The sequence below is a fragment of the Ammospiza nelsoni genome, chromosome 7, assembly GCF_027579445.1.
Source record: "Ammospiza nelsoni isolate bAmmNel1 chromosome 7, bAmmNel1.pri, whole genome shotgun sequence".
NCBI lineage: Eukaryota > Metazoa > Chordata > Aves > Passeriformes > Passerellidae > Ammospiza > Ammospiza nelsoni.
This window is the reverse complement of record NC_080639.1, coordinates 10,407,504-10,425,199: the sequence shown is the minus strand read 5'-3', so window position 1 is coordinate 10,425,199 and position 17,696 is coordinate 10,407,504. Positions and strand designations below refer to the sequence as shown.

The 17,696-nt window shown below is 44.0% G+C and overlaps 1 protein-coding gene across 1 annotated transcript in view; it reads left to right on the top strand.

Annotated features, from left to right (window-relative positions):
• Nucleotides 1-17,696, top strand: part of TMEFF2 (transmembrane protein with EGF like and two follistatin like domains 2) — a 125,059-nt gene that overhangs the window by 68,338 nt on the left and 39,025 nt on the right. Inside the window, exon 5 of the mRNA XM_059475821.1 lies at nt 3,981-4,077. Within this exon, the coding sequence (XP_059331804.1) occupies nt 3,981-4,077 (97 nt within the window). The remainder of the gene's footprint in view (nt 1-3,980; nt 4,078-17,696) is intronic.

The window sequence follows — 17,696 nt, the reverse complement described above, 5'->3', positions numbered from 1 at the left end:
GTGGGGCAAGATACCCCCTGTTTGTCCCCTGTGGCACTTTGTGTACCAGACCGAGGTGCTGTGCATGCTCCTCACTATCCCACTGGAGCTGCTTTTCTGGAAATTGGCAGGAATTCATTGCCATCCTGGCTTTGCCACTCATCAAGCACTGAGCAAAGGTTATTCAGCAGCTCAAGCACAGAGATTTTGATGTCTATGTTTTAAAACCTCTAAACCACCAATCCAGCTCCTAATAGAACATGAGTCTGGGAAGCTGTGTGGCTAAAGTCCTAGCATGATTTTTTGGGGGTTGTAGCTACAGCCATTTTGTAGGTCTGTACCTACAGAAGACTTTATTCAAAGAGATTGAATGTAAAGAGAAATTAGAGGTGGCTACAGTGGCAGTGGGCGTTTTTGGGGCTTTTAGTTTTCTCCTGATGTTACAGGAAATAAGCACAGGGTCAAACCAATCTACTGATGATACTTTCAATCTGGTTTTTTTCAGCTATGGAGACAGAGTAAAATGCCTCAGGAATGGTTTCTTTCTTGTGGGACCTGCAAACAATACAGACATTCTTGAAATCACAGCTATCTCATCAGAGCACTGCGAGAAAGCCAGAGAAGGACCAAATGATTAAAACAGGAGCTGTTGTGGTTCCCACAGTCCATTGCCTCTGTAAATTGTGTGTAGTGCCTTCACAGCTGAGAATTTATATTGCTTAGGAGATTGACATAGTCTCTGAAGTGACTTTCAAGTAATGTTAGTGACCTTCTAACCCTTGTTAGCACATTTCTTTGGACTCTGAGTTGATAATCTTGCTTAAAATTTCTCACTTCTGTGAGCAATAAGTGGTGGGCTTCAGTGATTAGCCTCCCTGGAGCCCTACTATGTTCCTGTAGGGCCTTGGTGTTAAAACCTCAATAGTTGCTAATATGAAAACTACCTAACATGCATGAGAAGAAGACTCATTCTCTGTTTTAGAAGAGGAATCCAGAAACTAGATTAATTTTTGCTAACAATTTTTTCCAGTTGGGTTAGAAAAGAAGTGCAAATCAGCAAGTGCAGTGAAGGGAAAAAAAGAAAAAAGAGTCACCTTAGAAAATAAGCATCCACTAGTCCTCAAGCTAGAAAGCAGCAGGAAATATTGGGAAAATAACTCGTTGTAAGATGTCTGATTTATCAAAGCAGTTATCTGCACAGCATGGAGAAAACAAGCCCTGTGTGTGTCAGCTCTGGGTGTGGGTGCCTATGCCAGTGGGTATGTTTGTGTAGGGAGAGAAAACACACCTATAAGAAATGTAAAGAATAATGTTATCTGTATTACTGACAACAGAAAGAGCATAAACAGGAGATAAACAGCTGTCTTTTTTTATTAAGGACTGCTGCACATTTGCACATTTAATGACAACATGCACATTGACGGTGGAAAGCTGGTCACAGGGCTCCTTTGGAAAAATACAAAGGAGTGACTTATTATTTTCAAATAGAAATTCAGAACTGCAATGTGCCATAGAGTGGATGATCTTCTCCAAATCAGTTACTGCTCTTCAACATGCTCAGTCTTTCAAATGCCTTTTTTAATGGTTTAAGTAGCTATTTCACTTACTCTGTGATGCAGAGCTGTGTGAGGTCCCCAGCCAAGCGCCACGTGCTGGGCAGTGATGAATAGAAACATTGCAGGGAGGAAGAGAGCAGGGCATATGTTTTAAATTAAAAGGAAATGCAAGGGAAGTGATTTGCAGAATAACAAAATAAAGAAATTAAAGCTCCATTCCATAAAGTATATATTCTCACCCTCCTGAACTGGAGCAATTGTCATGTTTCTGATAGGTGAGGAATGCTTGGCTGTTGGAAGAAGACGTCTGCCCATAGGTGCCGTAGTCACTCATTACATATCCTGCCTAATATCTTAACCACTGGAAATCCCCTGCCTGGGTTGGCTGTCAGAGTTATCTCCTCAGTAAAAGAGATTTCTTTATTTAAAATGTAAATGAAACATTGCAGGCCTGGATGCAGCTGCAGGGAGGTGGGGAGGATCTCATAGGAGCTCGTGATGCTGTGGGGCCAGAATCACATGGGCAGGACGTGGAGATGTAATGGTGTGAGGATGTGGCACCTGGACTCTTTGTCCACCCTCAGGCCTTGGCTTTTATAACATGTGAGCCTCCAGAGTTTCCCGGTCATTTAAGGAAACAGAAAGAACACAGCTCAGCCCTTCCTTGTAAAGCCTGATAACACAATAGAACAAAAATCCAGTGTGTTTTTCCTGGTTTCCCCTTTGTTTTTTCATACGTGAATTTTATGGATATAAAGGTGAGCAAATTTGTACAAATAGAGCAAAGCTACCTTTTTTTTTTTTTTTCTCCTTTCAGAATAATCAGAATGCTTTTCACAGGTGATTTTTTTTCAGTTTAATATAGTCTAACTTCAAGCATGACTGATAGAAAATTAATGCAGCATAGTCCATACCTAAAAATACCAACACTTCCTTTGACTATATTAAGGTTCAGGAAAAAAGCATTTTAGATAAGATCTACCTTTGGTATTTCTGTGATTTCTATCACTGTAATATCTAAGCTTATCACAATATTTTAATATACTTGTTTCCACATGCTCTGTTGGGAGGAAATGATATTATTCCTGTTATCACATAGTGGGAAGCATGGCAGAGGTTATATAACTTGTCCAGGATAGGGAAGCAAATGTATTGAAAAACAGGCATTGGAGTCACCCTTGCTCTTCTAGGGGCAAAAGCCCTCTCTCCTCAAACAGCTTTCAGAAAGCCTGGGATTCTCATCCTTTTTTGAGTAAATATCAAAAGCAGCTTATTCAAAGTCAGAGCCCCCTGACACAGAAGCCTCTGGGAACAACCTGGATGCACATCAGGCAGATGATTTGTCCAGTGGGTGTCACTGGGGCTACCAACACACTGCAGCTTTCGTGGGTTGCCCCCAGGTGTGCAGAAAGCTGCACCACGGTGCTGACTCCAAATGCACGAGAGGTGACACTGCAGAGACAGTTGGTGCAGATAACAACATCAGTCTGAGCAGAGCTGATTGATGCTTAAAGTCTGCTTTGGTTTAATAACTCTGCAGCTGGCAGAAGGATATCACTGGGTACAGTGCCTTGCTGGAGGGTGGCATCTTTCAAAAAGTACCAAAGGGTGTTTACACACTTCAGTAGAAACATGGATAATGTTTCTTTTGGATCTTTTAACAAACCCTCTTCTTGATGCCTACCTTAGTGGTCTCTTTCTGTTTTTCAGTACTCAGCCATCAGTATTTTTTTTTTTTTTTTGCAGTCCTCTTACACCCAAATTTTGATTTTTCCCTTTAGTCCGTTCTTGTTTTTGGCTTACAGGGCAGGTACAAACCTTACACAATTGCAGACATCAGCATTGACTTTCCCCCTGGTTTCAAATTTAACCTATGCTGGAGATTGTCCTCTCCTCTGGACAGTACTAAATCTTCCCTGCCAGAGATAACTAGTCCTTGGGGCTCATAGCTGTGCTTCTGCAGAGAAAAATGTTTTGCCTTTGGAGTAGACTAGATTGCACCACAAGGCAGGTAATTTCAAAACATTTTCGAGGAAAGCATCCCCTTGGGTCCACCTCAAGGCCTTCATGGGTAAAGGACACGAGGCAGCATGTGATGCTATCAATGCCCCTCCATTATTTTCCCAGGGAACAAAGCAGCGAGGCTCAGTGGGGACACGACCTTCCTGGGCTGCAGCTTGAAGGGGTCATTGATTAAGGGGAGAGGGAAAAGGAAGGGTTTTTCTCTGGTTTTCCTTTTAAGTGTGTAATTGAGGGGATTTGTCACAGGCCAGCATGGAAATCTCTGTGTTGCTGGCCCGCTCAGGAGCGCTGTTGGCCGGCCATCGGCTTTGTGAGCAGCGCGTTAAGCTGATGCAGTGAATAGGTTTTTCTAGAGAGAGAGAGAAGTGCTTTGCTACAGTGCTGTCTTTACTAATGTATATTCTTCTGCTTTCCATCCAACAGTCAATGAAGGCTCAGGTGAAACCAATCAAAAAGAGACATCGACCTGTGACATTTGCCAGTTTGGGGCAGAGTGCGATGAAGATGCAGAGGATGTTTGGTACAGTAATTTTCTCTACTCTTCTATTTTAATGAATGTTGTATTATTTAAAGGTACTGTGGTTTGGAAAGCATTACAAATGTTAGATGCTCTGTTTTCTGCACACAGAGATTCATCTCTAAGTGACTAAGGTGGTTATCACTCTGAAAAAATGTATTTTGGAACATGCACGATTTAGACCAAGTTTAGAAACACAGTTATCCATTTTGTTGCCATTATAACTTATGTTATTCCATCTGGGGTTTTATAGCTTCATACTTCAGTAAAAAATAGAATTGGGAAAAATAATTGACCTAAAGCTTTTCCAGTTAAAAAGTATCATTAGTATTATCATCATGTTAATTCATGTGTGGCATTAGAAAGGCTGGGAAATCTGTCTCGCTTTTTCCTATTTTGTTGGAGTTGAAAACCTTGCCCTCAATTGCTTGAAAAAATGAGAGTGTACATTTAGATGTTTTCTCAGTGTAAATGGTTTTAATTTTTATTTTTTAAAAGGGGTTTCAAAATTATTCAGATTTTTTTTTTATTTTAAACCTTAATTACAAAAGCTGAAGGGAAATAATTCTATCAACTCAGACTTTTATTTTTCATTTTGCCTAGGATATATGCAAATTTACAATAAGCCAACTCTGAGCTAATAATTTCATTGTGATTTTGGAACAGCCAATAGATCAAAAAGGTCACTATTCACAGAGCTGTATTTCTAACACAGCCCTAATGCCACACCTCATGTTTCTCTCTAAGTAACTAAAACAGATTTAGAGAGACAACAAAATAACCGTGCAAATGTCAGAGCTGGTGTCTGGATGGTGCTTCTGAAGCTGTGGGCTAGTGGTGGCTAAAGGCTGGATACACAAACTGGGCAGAGAGGTGTCAGTAAAACACTGAGGCCAGAGCTCCAGTGTGGAGAACCAGAATGGAGCAGAGAGGAGTCAATAAATGATGGTGAACACGATAGCTGGGCCCAGTGTCGGGCAGCTGACCCCACCCAGGCAAGGCATCTGTGCACCCTGGTCAGGCATGAAAGTAGGAACAGTTCTGCTGTTGAGTGAAGGAGCTCAGGAATATGGTCATGGTTATCCCTTTGTGCTCTTTTTGGTTTGGTCTTGCCAGCCTCTGAGTAATCTCTGGTTTTAGTCCTTAACAAAACCTCGAGCAAAAAAACCACTGAGTCCTTGCTCTGGCTCCAGTCATCAAAGGGAATTGTGGTGTTGAAAAACAGGAGCAAGGTGCATCATGGTTATAGGTTTCAGTAATGTAATGAAATTTGTGAGTAAGAAATTGCCTAATGTTGACTTTGCTTAAGAAAATTACCCCAGGTGTTATGATTTTCATTGTCTCCTTGACTGGTTGTCCTTGAGAGCTTTGGTGGTGCAGTGTAGAAACAAAACCACGGTGAAATTAATATATCAAAATTCACAGTCTAGTGCTCATGTTTTCATAATTAAGTGTGCTTCCAAATTGGAAGGCAGGAGAAGAGAGGGGCAAGGAATAAAATTAGCTACAAGATAACATTATTAATCATAAGCACTGAGTAGCAGTGTTTATTTTTTTTCCAGAAATAGCTTGGTAAAACTGCCTGATCCAACTTACCCGAGTGTTCCCACTGCAGCTTTTGCACAATCTAATTCCTCCCCTTTGAAACAAGTTGGCTTTTACAGAGCAGCAGAGTGATGGCAGGAGCTGAGGTGCTCAGTCTTTATTGACAGGCACTCTTCCTGCAGGGGAAGGTGCTTCTGGGGGCAGGAAGCAGGGAAGGGCTGGCACTGGGAAGATGCTCCCAGACAAACTGTTAGGAGGCAGGAAAGCCAATTCCCATCCAAAAACCCAGACCCCATCTAAAGCCTGTGAAAGGCGTGCTTTGAAGTAAGCAACTTCAGATGCCTAACTGAGCTCTATTTTCCTGTCCTTGCTCCCTGATTAGTCCTGGATAAGCATCTTCCTAAACCATCTTCCCAAACAGCCTTCTGGCTGTCAGCTTTTCATTATTTTTATTTCTAGAATAAAAATAGTGGACTAATAGTCTAGTGGACTAACTATGGAGGTTATAGATCCCTCTTTCCAATATATGTTAGTTGAATGTTCATGTTTGGCACCAGAGGCACATGTTGCCCCACTCCCCTTGCCAAGAAATGTCAATTTATTATTTGTTCACTATTTTTATGTGGATCAAGTAGGACTCCTTTAGCTCTCTCACCTGACTGATGAGGTTTGTAAAATCTAAATGGGGCCAGCAGTTCCTGGTGGTCCTGGGACCTGCTGCTACAGGATGTCAGTCCCAGCTGCAGCAGTGAATCCCTGTCAGTCAGGAACAGTCTGAGGGTGCAGGGCCAGTGCCTGATCTGCTCCAGGTGAGAGGAATGGTGCCAGAGCCAGACTTCAGAGGGCTGGAGATGCAAGGCTGGCTGTTTGCCTACTACTTCTAGGGTGCCAGAGTAGATCAGAAAAGAGAGCACAGGTGTGATAGCAGATGTGGTTGGGCTGCTGATGATTTAAAGTGACAATTGACATTCTTCTGCATTGTCACAGTCTATATTTTGCAGACCGTTATCTCCAGTTTAACTCTTTCTTTTTTTTTTTTTTTTTCTGGTTATTCATTGCCAGTTGTCACTCATCTAAATTGTGCTATTGTGTTCTGTCACCATTATTTTTAATTCTTTTTATTTGTGAGAAACCAATCTGTTAATGGCTTGACTCCTGGGATTCTAATGGGGGGGTTGGCACACAGAAGATTACTTGAAGGGCTAAGATTTGTGTGAACATTTTCTGGAAAGTGCAGAGGAAAGGCAGGAAAGAAACCTCTGTAATAACAGGTTTTCCATGGCATGCAGAAGCACACATGTGTTATTATCCCATTCTGCAGTCAAGTATCATGAGAGTGAATGCAATTTGGCATTCCATTAGTGAATCTCTTTCTCTAAGTTAAAAACAAAGACTGTTCACTTGAAAGTCTTTAACATCTTGCTGCTTTAATATGTGAAAGCTTCTTGTCACTAAGAGGATCGTGCATTACTGGCATTATTCCCACCTTTAATGCATTTTGCACCAGTGGGCTTCATGAATATTTAAAGCAGGGCAGTGGCTACACTCTTTAGCACGGGGTTGCAATCTATTGGTAAATCAGACATTTGGTGTTGCTTGCTTTGGGTTTTATTTCTGAGCTGGCTAAGGAATAATTGATTTTGTAAGACAGGGCTACTCAACATAACACCCCGAGAGATATACTTAAAAGGAATTGAGGAATGAGGCGTAACGTTTTGAGCCATGGTGTATTGCTCAGCTCTTCCAAAAAGCATCTCTGAAACACTCACTGTACATAAATAGTGCTCACCAAATGGAGTGCCTGCTCTCTGCTGGAGTGGCTCAGTGTCAGTGCAGAGCCACGTCAGAAACCTGGGCTCCAGCATTAATCTCCTCCTTGGGAGCCACTGAGCAAATAAGAGCACTCCCTACACTGGGCAAGGCATGGTTTGGATAAATACTGGGCAGCTGTTTCAGAGGTCCACTAATATGTCCAAAGTGGAAGGAGATAAAGAATAAGAAAGATCCTTTGGTCGAGTTTCCAGTTGGAAAATGCTGACAGTAGAGAGGATGAGAATATTTTCTTAAAACGAGATTAAAGCCTGCAAACCTCTGACTTGCAGAGTTAATCAAAATCAAAATGATGAATTGGGGTTAAATATGCATACTTTCCCTTTGCATTCCAACACCAGCAGGTCAGCCAGCAGCAATGCCCACAGTAAGGTGCAGGTTGCTAGCTGGAAGGCAGACACAGTGGTGTGCTCAGGGAGAGCTTCCCCTACAGCCTGGCAGTGTCCAAGGAGGGGAGGAGGTCTCCTCCAGAGTGCTCCTCTGCCTGCTCCTTCCTCCCTCTGGGGGCTGCAGGTGGAGGAGAGAGGCAGCAGCTCCCTGGCAGGAGGTGTCTGACCCTGGAATGGGCCACTGGAGGGTTTGTACCAGAGATAAAAAGGTGCCTGAATGCCCCTGCTGCTTCCTGCAACTTGGTGCTGCTCACCCCAAGGACTTCTCCCTGGCTGGCAGTGGAGTATCATGCTCTGCAATAGGCACTGTGCTTGTGGTAGGAAACTTCCTTCCCTCCTCACAAGCCTGGCCTTTTCCGTTCCTTGCAAGTGGACAAGGATCCCACTGGGCAGGTTCAGCTCAGGAGAAGATGCTGAAGCCATTCTTGAGGGTCTCTGATGACCCCAAACTGGGACTTGGAGGCATCCAGGCCTGGAGGAAGGAGCTGGGCTTGTTCAGTGTGTGGGTCAGTGGAAAGGAAGGAGGGCTGGTCCCAGGTGTGCTGTGCCCCTGGGTGGCATTCCCAGGTGAGGAGGTGACACTGCAGGGTAATTACAGCAGGTCCCTGTGTCCTGTGCCTCTGTCCACGTGACTGGGACAATAAACTCCACTCACCCACAGCAGACAGGCACATACACAAAAGGTATTACAAAGGTGAGCTCTTTCAGTCCCTCATTTCATGTTTTACTGCCAGTCACTGGAACGTTTAGTTTGGGTAAATGCTCCTATAAGGCAAGCAAACAGTCAGAAGCGTGTGAGGAGGGTGAAACCACATTCTCATGCAAATAAGTGGCTCTGTAAATGGGAGATATCTGTGCAAATCATGCAGCTGCCATCTGCAGCGACCCTTGCAATCAATACTGCCCCAACAATCAATATTTATCTTTATTATTGTATAGAAAGAAAACATAAAAGAAACTAATGATTTTGCCAGCTTTTCCATCCACACAGCAATTAGGTCAGTCAGGTTTGGGTCCCTTCCCCCTTCCATCAGTTGCTCTCAAGCAGAGCATTTGCAAACAAGATGCTGTGTACTGCTCTCAAGTACTAAAAGGTGGTTTGAAGTCTCACATACATTACACGGGTATTGGCTGCTTCATGTTCAGCAGTGTGTATAATAACTATGTGTGACCTACTTGTTCCAGATGCAGAAACAACGAGCTGCTTTAACATCTGCAATGTCCCAGGCATTATACAGTAGATATGTTGCTGTTTTCTGCTGCTTTTCCTTCTCTTCTAGTGAAAATATAGATCTGTGTTCATAGCTGGGCATAACACTTGCACATACATGTTGGACTTGTGCTCAAATAAGCACAGGAATGGAATAAAATCATTAAAAATGCACAATACTGCAAAAACTTAAATTTCTGCTTAACTTGAGATCATACCTAAGGCATGAAGTGAAGCTGCTGCTGCATAAATCTTCACATGGAGATTAGTAGTCATGTCTAATAAGAGTCCAGGCAAGGGTTTGCAGAGGGAATTAAAGGCACTGGAGCACAATCTCTGCATTGCACAGCAGCAGCTGACCAAGCAGGGTGCACCCTCTCACAGCCATGTCACTTATCTTAGCCCCAACCTGATAGCAGAGCTACCTCCAGTGCCTGCCCAGGAATTAGCCCACTTCTGTTACCTGGTGATGTTTCATTTGGTGTGTGTTCTGTGGTTAAAAGATTTTGAAATAAAAGGAAAGCAGCTGACTTCCAGGGAAACTGTTGAGATAAGTGTAGGGACACCATTCAGTGGGTTAAGAGTCGGTAATACTGGAAAAAATCTAGCCTAAGCAACTGAAATTAGTCAATGAAGCACTTGCAATGAAAGGCAAAATGTGAGGAATATTAGAAAAAGCAAGATGATGCCTACCCATCTGTATTTTACATTTTAGTTACAAAGCCAGCTCTAAGAAGGAGCCAGGTTGGAGGCTTTTCTAGGAGGCTGCTCAGCCAGATACTGCTGCCAGGAGTATGAGAGCTGAAGAGAGAACCCAGCCATGCTTCTTTATTTGGGACTTGGGAAAAAATGCCAAAGAGACACAAAAGGTGGAAAACTAGCAAAATACAAAATTGTAGCTTGAATTGCTGTCCACAGCACAAACAAGAGCAATATTGCAGCAACTCTAGCTTGGTGAAAGATTTGGCTTATTAGAAACCAATGCCTAGACATCATGTTAGGGTCAGAAAATAAGATCCCCAGGTGAACATTGCATGAATGCCATGGTTCCTGTCAGGTTTCTCTCTGGCAAGCTGCTGAGGTACTGTAGGACTCTTTCAGAGGGCAGTTTCAACCTAAACTAGCCTAGGTGTAAAAGTGACTTTGTTCCCAAATATATGTAGGGAAAGATCCCCACAGCCTTCAGAAAGACCCTAAATCAAGCCAAAAATAGGTGGCTTTCCTCTTTCTGAGAAGGAGTCTGGAGAAAGAGCCAGGAAAGGTATGGAAAAAGCAGTTGTCTTTATCTTCAGCAGCCCTTTGAAAAGCTGTGGTCTGGTTGTCCAGAGGAGGAGGAGGGAATGAGCACCTTGTGTTTCTAAACTGATTGCACTGCTAGTGGCCTGGCTAGAAAGGTATTGCTTGGAAAAATGATGGCTTGTTTGGGCAGCTGGTGAAATTGTTGTACTCTACATATATATTTTCTGGGTTTAGTTAAAAACAGCCATTTTTCCCAGTCAGGTGAGTTTCACAGAATCACTTTACCATCTCTGCATCCTTCATCCTGTGCCAAAATAGCCTATTTAATTTTGAAGTGAGACTGATTCCCAACTCCTTTAGGATGATGGTTGGGAGAATTTGACCTTTCTCTCTGTTGAGTCAACACAATCCTTCAGAGGCATGTGTTCATTTGAGTAAGTCCTGCCTTTCCAGATTCTCAGGATTTATTTTCTTAATAACATGCTTAAAAAAAAACAAAACAAGACTTGTTTTAACATAAGCCAAGATTGTCTGGAGTTACTTATACTTCACAGTGTTTTATTACCAATACACTTTGGAACACTCTGGTAAATAATTCAGCCTACACAAAGAAATTGGCTATATTTTCTCTATACATCGAGGAAGTCTGTCGTGTAGACTATATATCATGGCTCTAAATGTTCTCAGATAAATGCAAGCCCACATTGTATTCCATCTGTACTACTCACCCAAGCAGGTTTTTAAGGACCCTATATGACACATCCATCTCTTATCCAAAAACTAGAATCTCTAACATTTGGTTTTGTAATAAAAATGACATTTTTTATCTTTTGCAATTACAGCAAAACCTGCTCTGTGTGTCCAGGGAATAATACTCTACACAATCATAAAGCTTATAGATCTTTCTTTTCCTTGTGCTCCTCTTTTCAGATGCTCACCCAAACTTGGTTTTCAGAAGGTGAACTTCCAACTTAGGGAAGTCAAAGGAAGTTATCCCACTGACTTCAGTGAAACAAAAGTTCTTTCCCAGTTTGATAACTATGGAGTAACTTCTCAGTAGCCTGTGGAGCCTTTTTGCTGGTAGAAAGGAGAACAAACTCAGTTGGAGTGTGAATGCTCTGTCAGTCTTACAGGGCAAAGGAACAACTTGGAAATTGTGATGATAAAAGCAGAATTTGCCTTACTGACTGCTTCAGTTGCTTCAGAGCAAATATTGATTTATGAAAAGCCAAAAATAATTTCTGAGATTTTTGGGGGGTTTTCATGTCTTACCATGCCATGCTCTCGTAGGAGCGAAACACAAATTCTTCTGAAATTCAAGGGGAGGAAGGCTTGTAAGAAACACAGTCATCATTTGTCTTTGCAATTAGTAGTCTGTCAGCATTAGAGTTGGGGAAGAAATCTGAAATAATTTCGAAAGTGTGGCTCAGCCCAGACCGATTTTCCTGTCAGGTTTCCATGGCCAAGATCCCTATCTCTGTATGTGTGTGGATGGGAGACATGGAGAGGTGGGTGGTCAGCAGGGAGGAAATATAAAGCTGACTTGCAATTAGTCCAGTTGGCTGTTTGCTGAAGAGTGGGGAGGAGCTGCAGTGGCTGCAGCTTGGGGAGGGTTTTGGGGACAGTACCCAAGGGGGGAAGGGAGGATGGCCTCTCCTGCATTCCCTCTGCCTTGCTGGGGGGCTGGAATGGCTCACCCAGTGTGAGCAGGTGAATTAAAGGTTGCTGTGCCAGGGGCAGCTGGATGGGCTGGCACCATTCAGGTGGTGTGGCTGTGGGACTGTGTTAACACTGCCCTGCCCCTATACCCATTACAAAGGTGTGGCTGAGTGTGGGGCTCAGCATTGTGTGAGGCAGCAACAGCATCCCTCTCTCTTTTCAGGCAGTGTCTAGATACAGCATATACATATGACAGCATGGTGGAAAGTCACCTTTTCATGTGTCTAGATCAACAGGGGAGCAAATGAACCCACAGTTTGGGGTTTTTTTTAACTCCTCTGCCGCCAGCTATGACCGGTGTAATCAGTCCTGGGTAGGAAAGTGTCCCGGCCTTTTGAGCACATGCCTTGATCTGCATTGGGAGGAATGGCTTTGGCAGTCTGTTTTGTGCTCCTGCTGTTGTGAGGACCACCCAGCTCCTGCTGCTTTGTGAGAGGGACACAGGAAGGTCCCTCTGTGCCCTGCAAGGGCAGCGCTGTGCACGGGTGCTGCCCTGAGCTGTTTGAGGTTTGGTTTGTGCCCCCACAGTGATGTTGGTTATGTAACCCCATGGCTGGGAGAGCCTGGGCTCACCAGGCTGTGAAAGTGCACATAAGGGATGATAATATGGTAATGCACATCAGATATTAATGTGCATTGACACATAATCGTCTGCGTACATCAAGGCATTACAGCATGAAAGAGCAAGTGCAAAGGCCTTGCAGGGCGACGTGCTTTTGCACCTTTCTTCTCCCCCTGTTCTCTCTTAGCCTTGTTATTTAAAAGTAAGCTTCCCTTCCTCCCTGGCCCCCCATTTAGGCAGAGTCATCCCCCAGCAGTAAGGAGAGCGGTGCCTTCCTGACGGCCTATTTAGGCGCAATAAAAAGCCGATTGGCCTAATGCGCAATCAAGAAAAGAGTGACATTTATTGCTTTGGTTTTATGATGCTGTGAACTGAGCAAGATTTGGAGCCTTACAGTGCCTTCAGGGGGCAGGAGATCACCAGCAATGAATTGTATTTATACCTTTTCCAATTTCCTACTAGCGTTTTAGCAATAAATAGACTGTGTTGTTATTGAGTTTTATGTAAGTATGTTTACGAAAGCAGGAATACAACTTTGTAGCTCGGAATTACATGTGTTGGCTAAATAGATCAACAGAGAGAATAACTATGTAAAACACTTGGAAAGCACTTACCAATTTATTATCATATGTCTTAATGGAATGCTTCATCTCTTCCATCCCACTTTATGTTAACTATTAAAATAGAACTGCATCCATTGCAGAAGGTCGGAGGCTCCTTCACACACCCGTGTAGGAACATCAAGGCCACGGTTTGTTCACACATCTAAACCATTAAAAATACATCCCATGCATTAAATATGAGCCTGAGGAAAACTCAGTGGGAGCTGACGCACAGGGCTGACCTCAGCTCTCACAGCCCCTGCAGAGTGGCAGGTGTGCCTTCCTCACAGAGCCCAGCTCCTGCCCCAGTCCCTTCCCACGTGTGGGCTGCAGCTAAAAGCCTGTGTGAGGTGTCCCCAGACATACAGATTTAATTGCTGTGTCTCAGCCTGCCCATTTGGTAATGGAGCTCTCCCCTGTGGAACAGCTCAGGTGCCCCAGGGACACCCGTCCTGGCCAGTGCACAGCACTTGCTCCTTTCAGGAAGTCGCAGGTGGATTCCACTGATCTGTGTGCCAGACCTAAGAAGGTTACTCTCATCCCATTAGTTTGCTGGCAAGGACATGTCCTTGAGATGGCACATTGCAGTCATTGTCTGTCTTCCTTTCCCTGGCAGCAGCACTGTCCCTTGGGGCTTGATCCCAAAGGCAGCCAGACCGTGGTCATCATGAGGCAGATCCCCAGCCAGCAGGAATGCCTGGTTTTGTACAGCAGCTTTTACCTACAGCCCTGAAGGCTCTGAGGAAAGGAGGGTTGCTACTGCACCCTCCTTCTTGCCAGTGCAGTGATTTGCTTGGGTGCTAGGCTCATACCTGTGGGCTGAGGTAATGGGAGGTTATCCTGAGCACAGACAACCTTTCTGCCTGTGCAGGAGGTGCAAACAATGCCTGAAGGAAAGCCTGGAAGCGTCCTCCTAAAATTTCATTGAATAGCAGACTGGATTTTGTTTTGTAATTGAAGAGAGCTGACCAAGCAGGGTATCCTGGAATGTGTGGCCGGTTCAGATGGTGCTGCCTCAAGCAGGTACCCCTGGCTAGGGTGTGGTGCTGATAACACCAAGGCTGTGGGTCCAACCCCTGCATGGGCTGTTGTACCTGAGGTGATTCTTGTGGGTCTTTTCCACCTCAGAGTGCTCTGAATTCCTGAGGAAGCAGGAGGCACATGTGTTTAAGGACACAGAGGGGTTTATGGGGAGAGCTGGGCTGGGCTCACACATGTGGAGGCAGACTTGACATTGAGGAATTCCTTTACCACATTGAGGAATTCCTTTATGAGTTTTTGCTCATTTTAGGAAGGTCCCTATCTCTCTTCCCCACCAGCAGTGGATAGCTCATGTGAGCAAAAGCTGGGCTGGCAGCACACTGGTCTCTGCTAGCCAAAAGGCCATCATCATCCCTTTACTTTCAAATCAGAGTCCACGTTCCACTTTCAGAAGTAACTTCTAGTGTTAGCAGAAGTTTCAGCAGAAATTTGTGTTGGTCTGAGACAGAGCTGCAGTTCTTTGTGAGCAGATGGATCCTTCCTGCCTGGCAAGGCCCATGCCAGGACCTGCAGCTAGATTCTGTCCCATGCTTCCCACTGGATCTTGCAGTGTTCCCACTGGCTGTTCAATCCAGGGTGAAACTGTGGGATTTGTGGAAACGATTTTCATTATTCTGCTGGCTTCAAGATAGGAGTGAACAGTATCAGCAGTCTGAGGCACACAGCAATAAAGTGTTCATGAAGGACAGCCTCAGATGTTTACAGAGAGAGAAACAGTCAGCAAAGCTTTGTTTTAGCACAGACCACAGAGATGTGAAGGACACCGGGGCAGGCAAACCGTAGAGAGGTATTTATTTTATTCTGTGAGTTCTAAATAAACTTTACACATTAGATACCTGCAGACACTTGAATTGGCATGTGCGCAGAATAAGAATTCTTTTCTCTGGTCACACAGCTAGAACAAGGCCTTTTCCATGACTCTTCAAACCCAGTCATCAGCCTTGTGATTCTGCGTTTGGCTTTAAAGCATCCAGTGTAGCAAAGATTGCTTTATACAACCTAGTATCTTTAAAATAAGAGTGATATTTAGAAGGACAAAAAAAAAAAAAAAAAAAAAAAAAAGAGAAAGAGATGGACACATTTCTTTTGCCCTAAAGTTGTTAGCCTACAATTCAATGTACTGTTGAGGGCACCAGAGGCATTGGGAAGCCAGGTGAAGGTCATGCTATAATTGGTGCTGTGAATTGTGAAAAGGAAGCAAAGGTGAAGTTTGTAATTTTTTTGGTCAAAAATTTAGCAAAAAAGTTACAGGTCAAAAATTAAAGGGGAATTAGGACTCAAGTTGCAAAGCAGATAAAAGATTTTTTTCATGAGCTGCAGTCTCCAGGATGACTTCTTGAAAGCTGGAGGAGCATGAGCCCAGCTCCTCACTGAGCTCTGGGAGGCAGCCAGTGCCCAGGGACTCTCTGCAGGCTGTACAGCAGGGTGTCTCCAGGAGCAGCCCGTGGTTTTGGAGCATCCTGCATGAGCTACCATGCCAAGCATGCTCTGAAAAAGCCAGGGGTATTTTTAAGCACTGCCAGTCCATCCCTGCTATGCAGCAGCAGTGTGGCAGCTGTAGCCCAAGCTCCTGGCTCTGTCTCCAGCTACACTCCCAGAGTGTGTTGCATTTGGTATGCAAGGAAGGCCATCAGTAAATATATTCACCACTTTAGTGCATTTTAGCTTGACATATGTCCAGTAAACAATATTTTGGGCTCTTGCAGTTAAAAAAAAAAAATCACCTGATTATTCAGCGCTTCCTTCTGTTATGATGCTTTGGGGTCCTTCAAATCATTTTCATTATGCACTACATAATAATAAAAATCTCCATGCAGTATGCTGATAATTCTGTGCATGGTCTCTGTGATTTCTAATTGTTTGAATAACAGGATGCTATTGAAATGCCATGCAGAAACATTGCATCCCCCTGAGGGAATCAAGCTTTTCTCCGTTTACTCCTGGTGAAGATAAACATTTGAACAGTTGAAATAAGTAAAATATCCCAGGGAAGCCGCCGTGCAAAGTAGGCATGCTAAAGCCCTTAGTGCAGAAGCAGGGCTGCAAAGGACAAAAAGGAAAAATAAATTAGATAAATAAATAAGTAAATAACAAACATTGAATGGAAGGCACTCAAAATGAGCCGTGCTTTTCTTCTCTTGTGATCTTAAAGCAGAAGAGAAGCACTAGCAGGCCCAGGAAAGAAATACTGCGTGCTATTTTTGTGCTGCCATTATAAAATATGTATTGTTTATTGTTCTGCACTGCAGCTAAAGTTTTGCATCAACCTCAAAAATTACAGCAAAATTTGTTTTGAAGGAGACACGCAGAGTCTCTATTCTTCAAGCCTCTTAATGATGTTCTTAAGAGTGCAGTGATAGGATTTCAGTCTCCTGGCAAGCACAGACAGGTTGTAGGGTGTGATTCATAGAAAGTGTAAAACGCTGCGTGCCAGTGTGCACTCTGAAGATATTTTATGTATATGTATGTCAGTGGATATATGATGTTCAGTGCATGCCAAAGCAGGCAATGATGCCAGGCAGTTCTGGGTGCCATCCTCTTGGACTGCAGAGGCCACTGTGGGGTACCTGAGTTTGGCCAGACCACCAAAGGTCCCTGTTGACTGCACTGAGTGTGTCAGGACCTTGTCTTTCTGTTAGGGGTGTGATGGTGCCAGCCCATGGCTGCTGCAGGGCTGTCTGAGACCACTGTAAAGCTCATAGGTGTGCTTGGAGATGGGCTGAGGGTCAGAAGCTCAGATTGTGTGCTCCTTTTGACACTCACATCAAAACAAAGGTGTGTCCAAGCAGCCTGGAGCAATCCAGTTTTGCTGCCTGTGTGTGCAGGTGGCTTTGTGGTGGGTGATGTGCTGAGCTGGGTACAGAGGTGGCTGTCCCTGCTCCCCAGTGACGGGCTGTCACAGGCTGCGTGTCTGAGCGAGCTACCTGAGCTCCCAGAGGTTCACCTTGCCCAGTCCCTGCCTGGAGCTCATTCAGATGTCTCTGCATGATGTTGTGTTGAGACATGAAACACCCCCAAAGCTGTCTGGGTAAATGAGAGCTCCCACCAGCCTCCTGACAGCCGTGCTACAATGCCTGTTCCAGTGTCGAGGTGTAATGTTAAGCCTGGCTTCATTTCAGCTTGCCTGCTGGTAATGTCAGCAAAAATGTCCTGTGTACCAGAAAGAAAAACCTTGATGGTAGAGAAGGCATTTGGGACTGATTGCCAGGTTCTTTATGCAGGCATATATACTGCCAGGTTTGCTTTAAATGGGCATTTAGTGTCCTCCTGGGAGGGGCAGGGGGCTTTCTGTGCTGACATCCAGAAATTTGGGGTTCTGATCAGAGCAGAGGAAGATAAGAAGTGTCTCTGGTTGAAATATCATAAATGTACAACAACTATGTTATTATTTATACGCTGTTTTGTGGCAAAGGGCTTTGGGCTTTTTTATGCTGCAAAATTTTGTTGGGGTTTTCATTGCTTTTTTTTTTTTTTGGTGCCTAGAG